The 14,818-nt window shown below is 42.7% G+C and overlaps 1 protein-coding gene across 1 annotated transcript in view; it reads right to left on the reverse strand.

Annotated features, from left to right (window-relative positions):
- Positions 1 to 14,818, reverse strand: part of LOC126253126 (rho GTPase-activating protein 6) — a 1,197,809-nt gene that overhangs the window by 71,014 nt on the left and 1,111,977 nt on the right. The window contains exons 8-9 of the mRNA XM_049954255.1: positions 2,481 to 2,631; positions 18 to 161 (exon numbers count right to left, since the gene is read on the reverse strand). Of these exons, the coding sequence (XP_049810212.1) occupies positions 18 to 161; positions 2,481 to 2,631 (295 nt within the window). The remainder of the gene's footprint in view (positions 1 to 17; positions 162 to 2,480; positions 2,632 to 14,818) is intronic.

Genomic DNA, 14,818 nt, shown 5'->3' on the forward strand with positions numbered 1-14,818 from the left:
AGAATTTGTGAACATACCTGAGGCATCCTGGGTATCTGGAGCATGTCTTGCGACATTGGCCAAGAAGCTGACGAGTGACCACAAGGTGTCTCTGTTTGCCACAGGCAGGAGCTGAATTAAGTGCTGCAGAGCTTCATACTGCAGCCGTCTGTTTCGTATCCCTGTAGTTGTAGATAGGATTAATATAAAGAATAGATACCAAACTGTTATGCTTATATATATGCACTGAATTGTTTGGTGTTGTGCTTCAATGTGAATTATTTCTACAAAAAGCCTTGCCAAACTGCTTTGACAATTTCATCATACCAGCAAATGTATTTACAATTATGAAAAGGATGAAGATTGAGTGCTGCTCACTTTAGATGACATGCTGACTTGCAGACAGACACTATGAAGAGACTGTTACACACTGAGCTTTCAGCCAAAACCTTCTTCAGAAAACAAAGGGAAGCACACACACACACACACACACACACACACACACACACACACATAAGCAGGCACACCTCTTGCACACATGACCACTATCTTTGGCTGATCTGACCAGACTGCCAGTCAGTATGGCCAGAGACAGCAGTCATGTGTGCGTGAGGTGTGCCTGCTTGTGTGAATGTGTGTGTGTTTTCCTTTCTTTTCCGAAGGCTTTGGCCAAAAGATCAGTGTATAACAGTCTTTTTATTGTGTCTGTCTGCACCACAGTGTGTCATCTTTATGGTGAGTAGAAATCTATCATTTTTATAGTTGTTGATATTCCAACCTGGACTTTCTATTATTCAATAAATGTATTTGTATTGTTTGTTCAATATTTTAAACTATTGGTGTAAAGAGTGAACCTGTGTTTCCTCTATGCCTTCAATGAGCCCACAATTCACTGTGCTCTTTTGAAGATATATTGTGACAGATTCAAGCGGGCGCTGGAGGGAGCACTAGAAGGGAAGTACACCTGCACACATTGAATACCCATGGGAAGAGATTAGTCTGGATATTGTCAACTCCACCTCCCTCATGTATTTTTGAAAAAGAGGAGGAAAGTTGCTACTCACCATATAGCGGAGATGCTGAGTCGCTATAGGCACAACAAAAAGATTCACACAATTATAGCTTTCGGCCATTAAGGCCTTTGTCAGCAGTAGACACACACACACACACACACACACACACACACACACACACACACACACACACACACAATTTGCAGACACGTCTGCAGTCTCAGAGAGCTGAAACCACACTACGAGCAGCAGCACCAGTGCATGATGAGAGTGGCATGACAACCAACAAGCTGTCTGTCCGCATGATGGGCCACCGACAAACTGTGGCCAAAAAACAAGTTGACCACCCTGTTGCTGAACACACTGCCAAACATGATATCCCTCATCTCAATGACTGCTTCACAGCCTGTGCCGTATAGATCCTTCCCACCAACACCAGCTTCTCTGAATTGCGCAGGTTGGAACTTTCCCTGCAATACATCCTATGTTCCTGTAACCCTCCTGCCCTCAACCTTTGTTAGTCACTGTCCTCATCCATCCAGCCCCCCCCCCCCCCCCCTCCCTGTTCCCATTCCAGCACTACACAGCCATCATTTCACCACCACACCCAGACTTTTAATTTCTTTTTATTTCTCTCCTTTCCACTACTAACCCCCCCCCCCCCCCTCCGCACCTTCTCTACTACCCTCTGTCTAAACTGAAATACTTCACTGTCCGCCTCTCCCACCATACTATCCCTCCCCCTCCCCACCCCAGCCTCCTCCTTTCCCCCCACCCAGTTGCCACTCCCATCATGGACTGGTGCTGCTGCTCGCAGTGTTGTTTCAGCTCTGTGAGACTGCAGATGTGTGTGCAAGTTGCATTTGCATGTGTGTGTGTGTGTGTGTGTGTGTGTGTGTGTGTGTGTCTACTGCTGACAAAGGCCTTAATGGCCGAAAACTATAATTGTGTGAATCTTTTTGTTGTGCCTATCGCGACTCAGCATCTCCGCTATATGGCGAGTAGCAACTTTACTTCTCTGGTATTGTTACATTCCATCCTGGATTTTCCATTGTTTGAAAAAGAGGAGGATTACATTAAAGGGACCTGATGTTTAAATGTCTATAAGGCAGTAATCAAAGTTCATATTGCCTTATGAAGTGATAGATGCATATCACGGTATGTATTCTACAGCATAATTGTAGGTCTTTACAAATGACTGAAATTAAAAATAGAAAGAATGAGCACTAATGCTGTTGGCTACTGTTGTGCTCAAGTTTTATCTGAATCTCAAGGATGGCAGTTGGTGAGGCGGGTACCTTATTTGCAAGAAAAATTCTGACTTTCACCAACTGAGGACCAGTAAGCTAAGGCATCAAGAAAGAGGACACAGATAGTAAGTGATTTACTGAAAACAGCAAGAAATGAAACATGCTAAAGAAAAATATCCATAGTTGATACAGCTATAGAAACTCAGGGGCCACTGCCATGCAATGCAATTATACTTACGCTGTGTCTGAACAAAGGCTGGATACAGGTCCCTGCAAAGCAACGGTTCTGGCAGATCCCTGAAATACTCCTTCAACAGAGTGGCCACATCATGTGGACAGTGATCCCGACCAAGGGTAATGTCCTTCCCACAGTCGAAGTCTTCTCGCAACTGTGAATAAAGTTGTTAATATGATACAAAATAAGGAGCAGATGATTTAATAAATTTTGTATGTAGTAACTGATTGTGATAAACATTGCTAACTGACATGGAAAGTATTGAAGAGCAGTTCTAGAGGAAGTAAGACAGGAGTAATGAATGGAAGTCAAGAGTTTAAGACTGGGATTGAATCAATGCAAATCTGCACCATGCTGGATCAACACACACCTAGAGCCAACTCCTCCTGAGAATATGTGCCTGGTGCACTGACAACTCTGCTATGTCATTTGATTTGAAGAAGTTCAGGGATGAACGGTGAGAGGGAGGGGGTGACCTGAGAGAGACAGATTGTTTTCCAAACCATTCAATGCTTGCTAGGTATTAGAATGCTTTGTGTCTTTTTCTGCATAAAAACAGGCATTGCATTACTGTTATTGCCTGATAATAAATACAGATATTTTATTACTGAACAGAGATATGAATGTCATAAATATTAAAAGTTGTAATAACAAATGGATTACATGTAGGGAAATAATTCAAAACTGCAGCCATTGATTGCAACAGGGAGACAGTCAATGTTATTGGAATAAATTTCAGCCTGAAATAGTGTTTCCAATGAGAGCAATGCAATGAAACGTGTTGTGTATTTTTGTTCTGTAGCTATAAACTACTACTACAAAGTTGCAAAGTATTCACTCACTCATTGGAACTTCACTCACTTGTTGGGAATGATGGCTTTCCATGGCCTCAGATGTGGCCAGTTTATCAGTGGGTTTAGGGTAATGCTCAATAACATTATTTCTTTAACTTCAAATAAATCTGAATTACAATGACTTTGTCAAATGTGATTAAAAGCATTATTTGGTGGAGTGCTAAAATTAGAGAAATAAAATGTAATGTATGAAACAGCACTAGAGAAGCAACTCACTTGTAAGGCTAATGCGTTAACTGAGTAAAAAAACCAGAATTTCACTTCAGAAAACTCCTTTGGTCATATGGTAACCCCCGGTACTTGACAATGGGTTTCCATTCTTCCTTGTTACACACTTCACTATATATTTTTAACTGCCCATTAAAAAAAGGTTGCATTTTCTAATGATTAAATAACTCTGGTCAGTGTTTCATATTGAGCTACCAGAGTACTCAACAACCTTTGAAGTGCCTTCTGAACATATCTGCAATTAATGATTTCTTTGACAACAGTTAATAAAAAATGTCTCCAAAACATCACTTAATTCACTGACATTCAAATGTTAATGGTTCAGGGTTCTTCTACAGAAAGCTATCAGCATCAAAACCTCACAGATATCATTATATACTTTTATGAATATATACAATGTATTTTTATGAAGCCAATTGCATTGTATACTAGCTGAACGGCAAATAAATAAACATATAAAAAAACATATACCTTCTGTTGCATTAAATAAGATTGAAAAACTAATGAAGTCATTAAAAATAAGAATTGTGTTGGTGTGGGCAATATTTCTAGTAAAACATTGTTATAAACATATAGGCTAAGTTTATTATGCAATAGATTCAAAACATTTCTACAACAAGGAATTGTCCCTGCTACTCAAAAAAGTGATAGCTCTGTTTGAAAAAGGGTGATAAAAAAATCGCTAAGTATATACACTCCTGGAAATGGAAAAAAGAACACATTGACACCGGTGTGTCAGACCCACCATACTTGCTCCGGACACTGCGAGAGGGCTGTACAAGCAATGATCACATGCACGGCACAGCGGACACACCAGGAACCGCGGTGTTGGCCGTCGAATGGCGCTAGCTGCGCAGCATTTGTGCACCGCCGCCGTCAGTGTCAGCCAGTTTGCCGTGGCATACGGAGCTCCATTGCAGTCTTTAACACTGGTAGCATGCCGCGACAGCGTGGACGTGAACCGTATGTGCAGTTGACGGACTTTGAGTGAGGGCGTATAGTGGGCATGCGGGAGGCCGGTTGGACGTACCGCCGAATTGCTCAACACGTGGGGCGTGAGGTCTCCACAGTACATCGATGTTGTCGCCAGTGGTCGGCGGAAGGTGCACGTGCCCGTCGACCTGGGACCGGACCGCAGCGACGCACGGATGCACGCCAAGACCGTAGGATCCTACGCAGTGACGTAGGGGACCGCACCGCCACTTCCCAGCAAATTAGGGACACTGTTGCCCCTGGGGTATCGGCGAGGACCATTCGCAACCGTCTCCATGAAGCTGGGCTACGGTCCCGCACACCGTTAGGCCGTCTTCCGCTCACGCCTCAACATCGTGCAGCCCGCCTCCAGTGGTGTCGCGACAGGCGTGAATGGAGGGACGAATGGAGACGTGTCGTCTTCAGCGATGAGAGTCGCTTCTGCCTTGGTGCCAATGATGGTCGTATGCGTGTTTGGCGCCGTGCAGGTGAGCGCCACAATCAGGACTGCGTACGACCGAGGCACACAGGGCCAACACCCGGCATCATGGTGTGGGGAGCGATCTCCTACACTGGCCGTACACCACTGGTGATCGTCGAGGGGACACTGAATAGTGCACGGTACATCCAAACCGTCATCGAACCCATCGTTCTACCATTCCTAGACCGGCAAGGGAACTTGCTGTTCCAACAGGACAATGCACGTCCGCATGTATCCCGTGCCACCCAACGTGCTCTAGAAGGTGTAAGTCAACTACCCTGGCCAGCAAGATCTCCGGATCTGTCCCCCATTGAGCATGTTTGGGACTGGATGAAGCGTCGTCTCACGCGGTCTGCACGTCCAGCACGAACGCTGGTCCAACTGAGGCGCCAGGTGGAAATGGCATGGCAAGCCGTTCCACAGGACTACATCCAGCATCTCTACGATCGTCTCCATGGGAGAATAGCAGCCTGCATTGCTGCGAAATGTGGATATACACTGTACTAGTGCCGACATTGTGCATGCTCTGTTGCCTGTGTCTATGTGCCTGTGGTTCTGTCAGTGTGATCATGTGATGTATCTGACCCCAGGAATGTGTCAATAAAGTTTCCCCTTCCTGGGACAATGAATTCACGGTGTTCTTATTTCAATTTCCAGGAGTGTATAAAACTCAATTTAACTATCTTTACAAAATTTGTTGAAAACTAATTCACAGACTGATTGTCGATCATCTTAACTTCCACAATACCCGCAACAAAAATCAATTTGAGTTTCATGCTGGTCTTTGACTTGAACAGGCAGATTGTTTTTAACAATCAGGCTTTGTAAGGCATTAACAAAAAAAAGTATGTTTTGTAATCTCTCGATAGCCTTCGATTGTGTAAACCATTAAATTCCTTTGTAAAAGGCATAACATTACAACAACAGAATTTACGAAGTCACCCTGACTCCACATTTTCTGTTCTTCTTTTATTACGTGCAGTTCTATGTCCGGTCAGCGCTCGTCATCGATATGTGATAACACCATGGGAAAACACTGCGCGCTTTGTTACTTCCAGTAAGTTTGGAAGCTTAACAGTCTTGTTATTTCTCACGACAAATCCCGTAACTTGGCTTCTAATCCGTTCTGTTGAGTTCCTATTTTAATGGTACAGATGAAAATGTAAAAACACAGCATTTGTATGGTGCGCTCGATGTTGCGAAAACGATTGTTTTTCTTGTTTCTAGGATTCTTACCACTCTGGCTCGTGTTAGACTACATTTGTGGTATAAAACAACGGACATAGTCTAAATAATGAGTGTTTGGTTTTTCATTTTTGTCCTAAAAGTTAAATTATTGTTTTCTTAATTTACCGTTAGCAAACTTTACTAACAATCTTTCATAAAATACGGGTATTTAAGAATTTATATTTGAAATAAAAACAGAAATTTCACGTGCAGTATGTAATTAGAAACAAGAAGAAATGCAGTATTCATAAAAAAAACAGATGATGAATATTACAATTACGAGATGTAGGCAATCCCGTTTTGAAGGCAAGACTTGAACCAGCGATCCATGAAATGCACCGAATTATCCGTCAATTTAGTTGCTGATTCCGCACCACACCCAGTGTGTAGTTGTAAGTCAACTGTAACAAATACAGTCCTCCGTAAACTTCAAAGCCCATTTTTTTGATTTTTGTAAATTTATGAAAAACATCAAGGGCAACCTATTTCTCGGCACTCTTCAACCGTGTTATACACACGTGTTTCACTACGGAGCAGGAAGCAGTCTGAGCGATTTTCATACTGTGTATCAACAGTGCGACAATCAGAGAACAAAAGTACAGAGACTGTGACTGTACACGATTTTTGAAATAAAAACTACATAGCTTAGGCGTGATTGAGAAAAGCGTTGACAGCTGTTAATACATTAGAATATCTTGAAGTTAAAATCTGATTTAACGTAACTTACTAACAAGATATCCGAGCCGTGTGCGCCTCGCGTTGATGCCATTCATGGCTTGGCATCTTGCAATAGCGATAGTGGCGTCTCGGTTTCTTAGTGTGTTCACCGGCGCCACTACGTTTGCTCGCCTTGTCTGTCCGTGAGTGACAGCAGCAGCGCTAATCGATAGCGCATACTGTAGTACCATATTTGGAGCGGTCTCTAGTATTTCCGGGTCGTTGTGTTTTGAGGGAGTTGAGTTGGGACGGAGCAGCAGCTGGCGACACACATGCTCTGTCCGACGGAAGGATGTAGTCGCGAGAGGTTAGCGTACTTTTCCGGCAGTGCACCTTTCCTCGTCGTGTGAATGCTATCCGACACGGTGTGTAGTTCGACGGCCTCTTGAATTGTACTGCGCATATGTTTTTGGGAGGTCTACCTTGTTTCCTTCGGCCTTGGGTGTGTTTCTGAAGACGTGGTGTTGTCTGTCTCTTCGCTCTTGCCTAAAAATATTCCATCGTTGTACCGGTGATCGGACGTTAGGCGGATTGGTTAGTCGGTCGGTCGGCGCTTAAGCTACCCCTGGTGTGAGTTGCCATCCTGCTATGCGAGTACAACTCTTGGCTGTCTGTCTCACAGCTTACACAGCTGTAATCACCCCCCCCCCCTCCCCGCAGGTCGATCCAAAGAGCATTGTCTGTGGATCACTTCGTCTTAATCGGACATGTCGTCATAGTTGTTTAAAATTTACCCTAATGATTTAGAATGTTGTTGTCTTCGCCACTTGTAATTCCAGCCTTCAGCCGTTAATTGTTTGTAACACTGCTTGGGGCCTTCTGCCGCCAAATTATTTTCAATTTTCTCTTAATAAGGCCTACAGCTGTCACTATACCCTGTTACAGTTCGTTAAGATTGGTTAAAAGGATTTTAGTATTTTAACATGCAACTGCCTTCTTTCCTTGTAATTCAGGCTTTCACCCATTGAGTATTCAGAAAATAGCTTATGGCTTTCAGCCTCCAATAATTTCGAATCCTTTCTTAATCAGGACTTTGTCTGTTAATTGTTTGCAACATTACTTGTGGCCTTCAGCCGACAAATAATTTTCAATTCTGTTTTAGTGAGGCCTTCAGCCGTCACTATAGGTTGTTGCAAGTTATTAAGATTATTAGAAAGGGTTTTAGTATTTTTAATGTGTAATTGTCCACTTTATTTGTAATCCAGGCCTTCAGCCTTTGTGTATTCTGAAATTGCTTGTGACCTTCAGCCCACGAATAATTTTCAACCTTCTTAATCAGGCCTTCAGCCATTGATTGTGTGTAACATTGTTTATGGCCTTCAGCCGACCAATAATTTGAATTTTTTTCTTAATAAGGCCTCCAGCCATTACTATAGCTTGTTACCACTTTGATTGTTAATAGGAAAATATCTTAGTATTTGTTAATGTGTAACTACTTTCCTCACTTGTTATTCAGGCATTCAGACATTGTGTATTTTTGAAATTGTTTCTGGCCTTCAGCCGATAAATAATTTTGAATCTTCTTAAGCAGGCCTTCAGCCATTGATTGTGTGTAACATTGCTTGTGGCCTTCAGCTGACAATAACTTGCAATAATAAGGCTTTCAGCTGCCAGTGTAGTAAAATCTTTTAAAATGATTGTTTAGGTTTTGGTTTTTAAAAATGAAGTGTATCGTTTTTTGTGCAACCAACGGTAACTGATTATGCCCCGCCCACACGTTTCCCGCTTTACCTAAGTCCCATGTTTCAATATCTAATACATAAGTAGGATCTACTTTTAAGAGGCTAACAACACCAGTATCCTTGTGCTAAGGCTTCTGACCAATCATCGCGTTTGTGTTTGTTTACATAAGGTTTTTTCTTATGATTGGAATGCAGAGAGCCATTTGGAATACGCGAAGACAGTAAAAGTGTATTTCAAATGTGAGAAACTTGAGTGACACCTTCGAAAGAAAAACGTCGCAAGCTAGTGACTTCTATACAAACAGTTACTGCAACTGAAGTCCAATCCAACAAAATATGCATTGACGGAGCATTCTTTGATAAGTCGTTATGTGATCTTTGGTCAACTGGTGCGACCATGGAGGTAAAAATAAGAGGAGTTGTCATGACGTCACAAACTTGAAGCCGACCCAAGTGAAGATCCGCCATGTTAACTACCCCAAAACATTCGCTTCTGGTGGTTTGATTCCGTGTAGTCGTGAAGTGTTTTGATAAAAAATGCCGGCTTGCGTCGCTTACGGGTATACTAATCGTTCTGAATGTAGTCTAAACTTTAAACAAATCACATTTCATTCGTAAGTGGGCTTATTTAAGCGCTATTTTCTTATATATACTTGAAATTCTGATGCACTATAAAGTTTTACAGTATGGTCTTATTTCTGTGATTTGACTTTAGATTTCGTATCAATCCAACGCGAAGAGCTCTCTGGAGGTGAGCAATACACTTGGTTTTCATTGTTTGGTTATTCCCAAGTAACCGAAAAGTCCTGGCAAGAAATATCCTGGAAATGGGGACTAATGTTTTAAAATGGAAGAATTTAATATAAAAGTAATGTAACTACATTTAGTTAATTAAATCTTCCGTAAAATGTGTAGAACACCTGTTACAGTGGTTAAGTTATAAGTACTTAAAGGGTTACATACACTCCTGGAAATTGAAATAAGAACACCGTGAATTCATTGTCCCAGGAAGGGGAAACTTTATTGACACATTCCTGGGGTCAGATACATCACATGATCACACTGACAGAACCACAGGCACATAGACACAGGCAACAGAGCATGCACAATGTCGGCACTAGTACAGTGTATATCCACCTTTCGCAGCAATGCAGGCTGCTATTCTCCCATGGAGACGATCGTAGAGATGCTGGATGTAGTCCTGTGGAACGGCTTGCCATGCCATTTCCACCTGGCGCCTCAGTTGGACCAGCGTTCGTGCTGGACGTGCAGACCGCGTGAGACGACGCTTCATCCAGTCCCAAACATGCTCAATGGGGGACAGATCCGGAGATCTTGCTGGCCAGGGTAGTTGACTTACACCTTCTAGAGCACCCGGTCTAGGAATGGTAGAACGATGGGTTCGATGACGGTTTGGATGTACCGTGCAGTATTCAGTGTCCCCTCGACGATCACCGGTGGTGTACGGCCAGTGTAGGAGATCGCTCCCCACACCATGATGCCGGGTGTTGCCCCTGTGTGCCTCGGTCGTATGCAGTCCTGATTGTGGCGCTCACCTGCACGGCGCCAAACACGCATACGACCATCATTGGCACCAAGGCAGAAGCGACTCTCATCGCTGAAGACGACACGTCTCCATTCGTCCCTCCATTCACGCCTGTCGCGACACCACTGGAGGCGGGCTGCACGATGTTGGGGCGTGAGCGGAAGACAGCCTAACGGTGTGCGGGACCGTAGCCCAGCTTCATGGAGACGGTTGCGAATGGTCCTCGCCGATACCCCAGGAGCAACAGTGTCCCTAATTTGCTGGGAAGTGGCGGTGCGGTCCCCTACGGCACTGCGTAGGATCCTACGGTCTTGGCGTGCATCCGTGCGTCGCTGCGGTCCGGTCCCAGGTCGACGGGCACGTGCACCTTCCGCCGACCACTGGCGACAACATCGATGTACTGTGGAGACCTCACGCCCCACGTGTTGAGCAATTCGGCGGTACGTCCACCCGGCCTCCCGCATGCCCACTATACGCCCTCGCTCAAAGTCCGTCAACTGCACATACGGTTCACGTCCACGCTGTCGCGGCATGCTACCAGTGTTAAAGACTGCGATGGAGCTCCGTATGCCACGGCAAACTGGCTGACACTGACGGCGGCGGTGCACAAATGCTGCGCAGCTAGCGCCATTCGACGGCCAACACCGCGGGTCCTGGTGTGTCCGCTGTGCCGTGCGTGTGATCATTGGTTGTACAGCCCTCTCGCAGTGTCCGGAGCAAGTATGGTGGGTCTGACACACCGGTGTCAATGTGTTCTTTTTTCCATTTCCAGGAGTGTATTTGTTAAAGCAAAGTTCCCTATCTAAGACGAGGCTTAGATCATTACATTAATCACTGTGTTACCCTGTAAGTTGCTGTTATTTGCCACACTGAATGTCACTTGGTAGGTACAATTTTAAAAACTAAGCGGATGTGTAAACTACAATGGGCCTGACAATCTTAAATTCAGTTCTTTTCCTTCGTAATTTAACGAATCTTTCACTTTGTTGACATGACAGCTGGCTTGTTTATATCATCCCTGCGTACATCTATGGGACACCAAAGGAAATGAGGTAAGTTTCTTGCAAGCTGGAACATTTAAATTTTGCATTTGACTTGAAAATACAACGAATACAAATCGGTGCGTCTAAACTATCAATCATTGCTTTTGGAGTTCTGGCTTTATCAATTATCGACACAAACACAACGAAAGTGAGTAGAAATGAATTACGAAAACACGCTTTTCATAGCACATACTTCTCTTCTCGGTTATTCGAAGTGTATAAACAAAAAGGAATTACAGTACTGAGGCCAGAAGCGTAATATTTTCGTGTCTTATTACTGTATCGAATGCGCATTTAAGACGAGAAAAACGTTTGAAGTTGCGTTCCTTATGCTTTGTTGTTCACTCAAACAGTGTAACATTTTCTATATAACACGAATATCGCGTGCACACGACAGAAATAACGAAGAAGAAGCAATTGTAAACACTCGTCTGCTGTTTTGTGGGATCCAAGATGGCGACAGGCCCCGCCCGCTGGCTTCAAAACAACGTGCAGTGTAAGTCTGTAGCGCCATCTCCCCTTATTCTACCTCCATGGGTGCGATAGTCGAAGAAACTGACGCCGTCTGTCATATTTTGTTGACAATACCAGAAGAATACGATAATGTGAGAGCAATCGAGATATTGCCCGCAGAGAGTTTGAAGTTAAGCTTTGTGAGAAATAGGCTCATAGATAGCGAAAATAAACGCAAACAATAGGAAGAAACTTGCAGTAGACGCAGAACAGAATACAGCGTTCAGTCCATACAGTAATGGTTTTAGTTATGGGAGATCTCAATAGAAAAACAAATTCGTGAATGCAGACAGGCGAAACTGATAGGCAAGCTTCAGGCAGAGAAAACCAGTTTAGCTTTAAGTGTTATAACTACGGCAACTTTGGACAAAAATCAACTGACTGTAATAAGAGAAAAAAAGGGCTCTGTAAACCTAGTAAGTTGTGATTCTCGAGAAGTTTCTGTGAGTTCAGATGCATATTGTTTTTGTACGAGATGGATCAAAAATTGAAAGGAATTTTTTAATTTCTCGGGCTTAATATATCCAATTTTCATTTTTTTTTATCTTGTTGGTACACATATTCCTGGCGCATGTATGCGTTTTGAGTTGTTCTATTTCATTTATTGTTGACAGTTGGAAAGGTTATACGTGTTGGCGAGCCTTGCCGAATTTTTACTTTCAAAAAAGGTGTTTGAAAATGGAATAAAGTGCTACATGGCAATAGAAATATTGACTGTGGCTTTTGGTGGTTCTACTATGAGTAAGACAAGAGTATTTAAGTGGTACTATGTCTCAAAGAGGGCCTAGAAGATGTTGAAGGCGACGACCGCCCTGGACGCCTTAGCACATAAATTAACTGACAACAGTGTGGAAGAAGTAAGGAAAATAGTTCTGAAAAGTCACCGAATCACCATCAGCAAGGTTGCTAATCATGCCGGTATGTCATTTGGCACATACCAAGCAATTTTTTCCATTGTTTTTGGAATGAAACGTGTAGCAGTAAAGTTTGTTCCGAAATTGTTGAATTTCGACCGAAAACGACGTCATGTAGACATTGGTCAGGAATTGCAGAATGAAATCGACAATGATCCAGAAGTTTTAAAGTAGGCTATAACAGATGAGGCAACATGGGTATACGAGTGTGACGTCGAAACCAAGGCTCAATTGTCCCAATGGAAACTGCCTGAAGAAACAAGACCGAAAAAAAATCGTTCTATTACGTTTGAAGTTTCTTCTCACTACAATGGTGTAGTTCATCACGACTTCCTGCCTTACGGTAGTAGGCTCAATAAGAAATACCACCTGGAAGTTATGCGCCGTTTGCATGAAGCAGTCCGAAGAAAACGACCAGATCGTGGCAAAACCACTCGTGGAATTTGCATCACAATAATGCTCCCGCTCACACCTTAATGCTTGTTCGTGAATTTTTGGCAACAAAACAAAACCGTCAGGTTACCTCAGCCACTATATTCGCCGGTCATAGCCCCCTGTAACTTCTTGCTATTAGGCCTACCAACCACGAAAAGACGTTGTTTTGCCACCACCGACGAGGTAAGAACAGAATCGCTGAAGGAGCTGTACATTATAACGAAAAGTGAGTTCCATAAGTGCTTCCATTATTGGAAACAGCACGAAAGGACGTTGTTTTGCCACCACCGACGAGAAAAGAACAGAATCGCTGAAGGAGCTGTATGTACACTATAACGAAAAGTGAGTTCTAGAAGTGCTTCCATTATTGGAAACAGCGGTGGCACAATTGTATCATAACTGAGGGTATTCTTTGATGGTGACAAAGTTGATGAATAATTCAAGAAAAACTAAAATTCCCGTTACTTTTTGATCACACCTCATACTGGTGTATTTAATAAATCGGTTTCTTTTTATTTGGACTCTGGTGCGAATGCACACTTTGTGTGTGACTTAAAAGATGTTGATAATGTTGAAACATTTGGAAGATCGGTAGTGAAATTTGTTTTGAAGGCAATGTAGTTCGCTAAAGTTAATGTTGTCAGCTATATCAACAGAAAGGTAGTTTCAATTTCGATAAAAATATATTACATATTTCTGGAGTGACTCAGAATATTCTGTCAGTGCACAGATTGGAGACAAATGGTTTCAAAATCACGTTTGAGAACGGAAGAGCAACTGTACATAAAGGAAAGGATGTTGTTGTCGTGGCAATGAAAAATCAGGAAAAAATTTATGCTTTGAAATTCGCCAGAAACCCCTGCAAAGGGTTTCTTGTCAAAACGTGCAAATCTTGCATCAAAGCTCAGGACACTTGAATTAGCCGATCTTAAGGTGCTTCCGAAATACACGGAAGGAATGAACGTCGATCTGAAGACACCAGAATCGTGCACCATCTGCGTGGAAGGCAAAAAAGAAAAGACTTCCATGCAATTAGAAGAGGACAAGAGCGAAACACCCACTAGAACTAGGAGTCAACTGAAAAATGGGATACTACTCTTTGACCTCGACAAATTACGTTATATTTTAGTCACAGATATTAATTTTTTAATTTTCCTTCCATAGATAATAAATCGGTTATCTTCTGTGGCGAAGCGTCATAATCCTTAACAGAAATAAACGAATGTATTATTAAGAGACAGATATTGTGTACACTTTTTATGGCTTGTGGTAATTTTAAATCATTTGTGTACTTGTTTTGAATTATACCTTTGTATGATAGTGAGTCATTCCAACTGCTGTTTTCTCTGCAATTGATTCGTGTCTTGTACTATGCAGGTCAACTGAAGTATAGGATACTAGTACTAGCGAAAGCCAAAAAAACGACGTGTGTAGCACTGGCATCCCGTACTGCTCCTCAACTACGAAGGTTGTATCCTATTCTTCAGTTGACCTGTATAGGTCAACTTAAAGTACAGGATACAAATTTTACCTCTGTAGTTTTTTTCACCTTCGCTATTACTAGTAACCTATTCTCGTGTTGATATACACTCAGTCGCATAAGTATTCGGACAGAGGGAAATTTCACAATGAGTACTCGAGAAACACTGACTATGAAACCCAAACATATTTATTAGCAATATATATGCGTAACAACATTAATTACAAAAGAATTATTGTATTATTTCGT

The sequence above is a fragment of the Schistocerca nitens genome, chromosome 4 (assembly GCF_023898315.1).
Source record: "Schistocerca nitens isolate TAMUIC-IGC-003100 chromosome 4, iqSchNite1.1, whole genome shotgun sequence".
Taxonomy (NCBI): Eukaryota; Metazoa; Arthropoda; class Insecta; order Orthoptera; family Acrididae; genus Schistocerca; species Schistocerca nitens.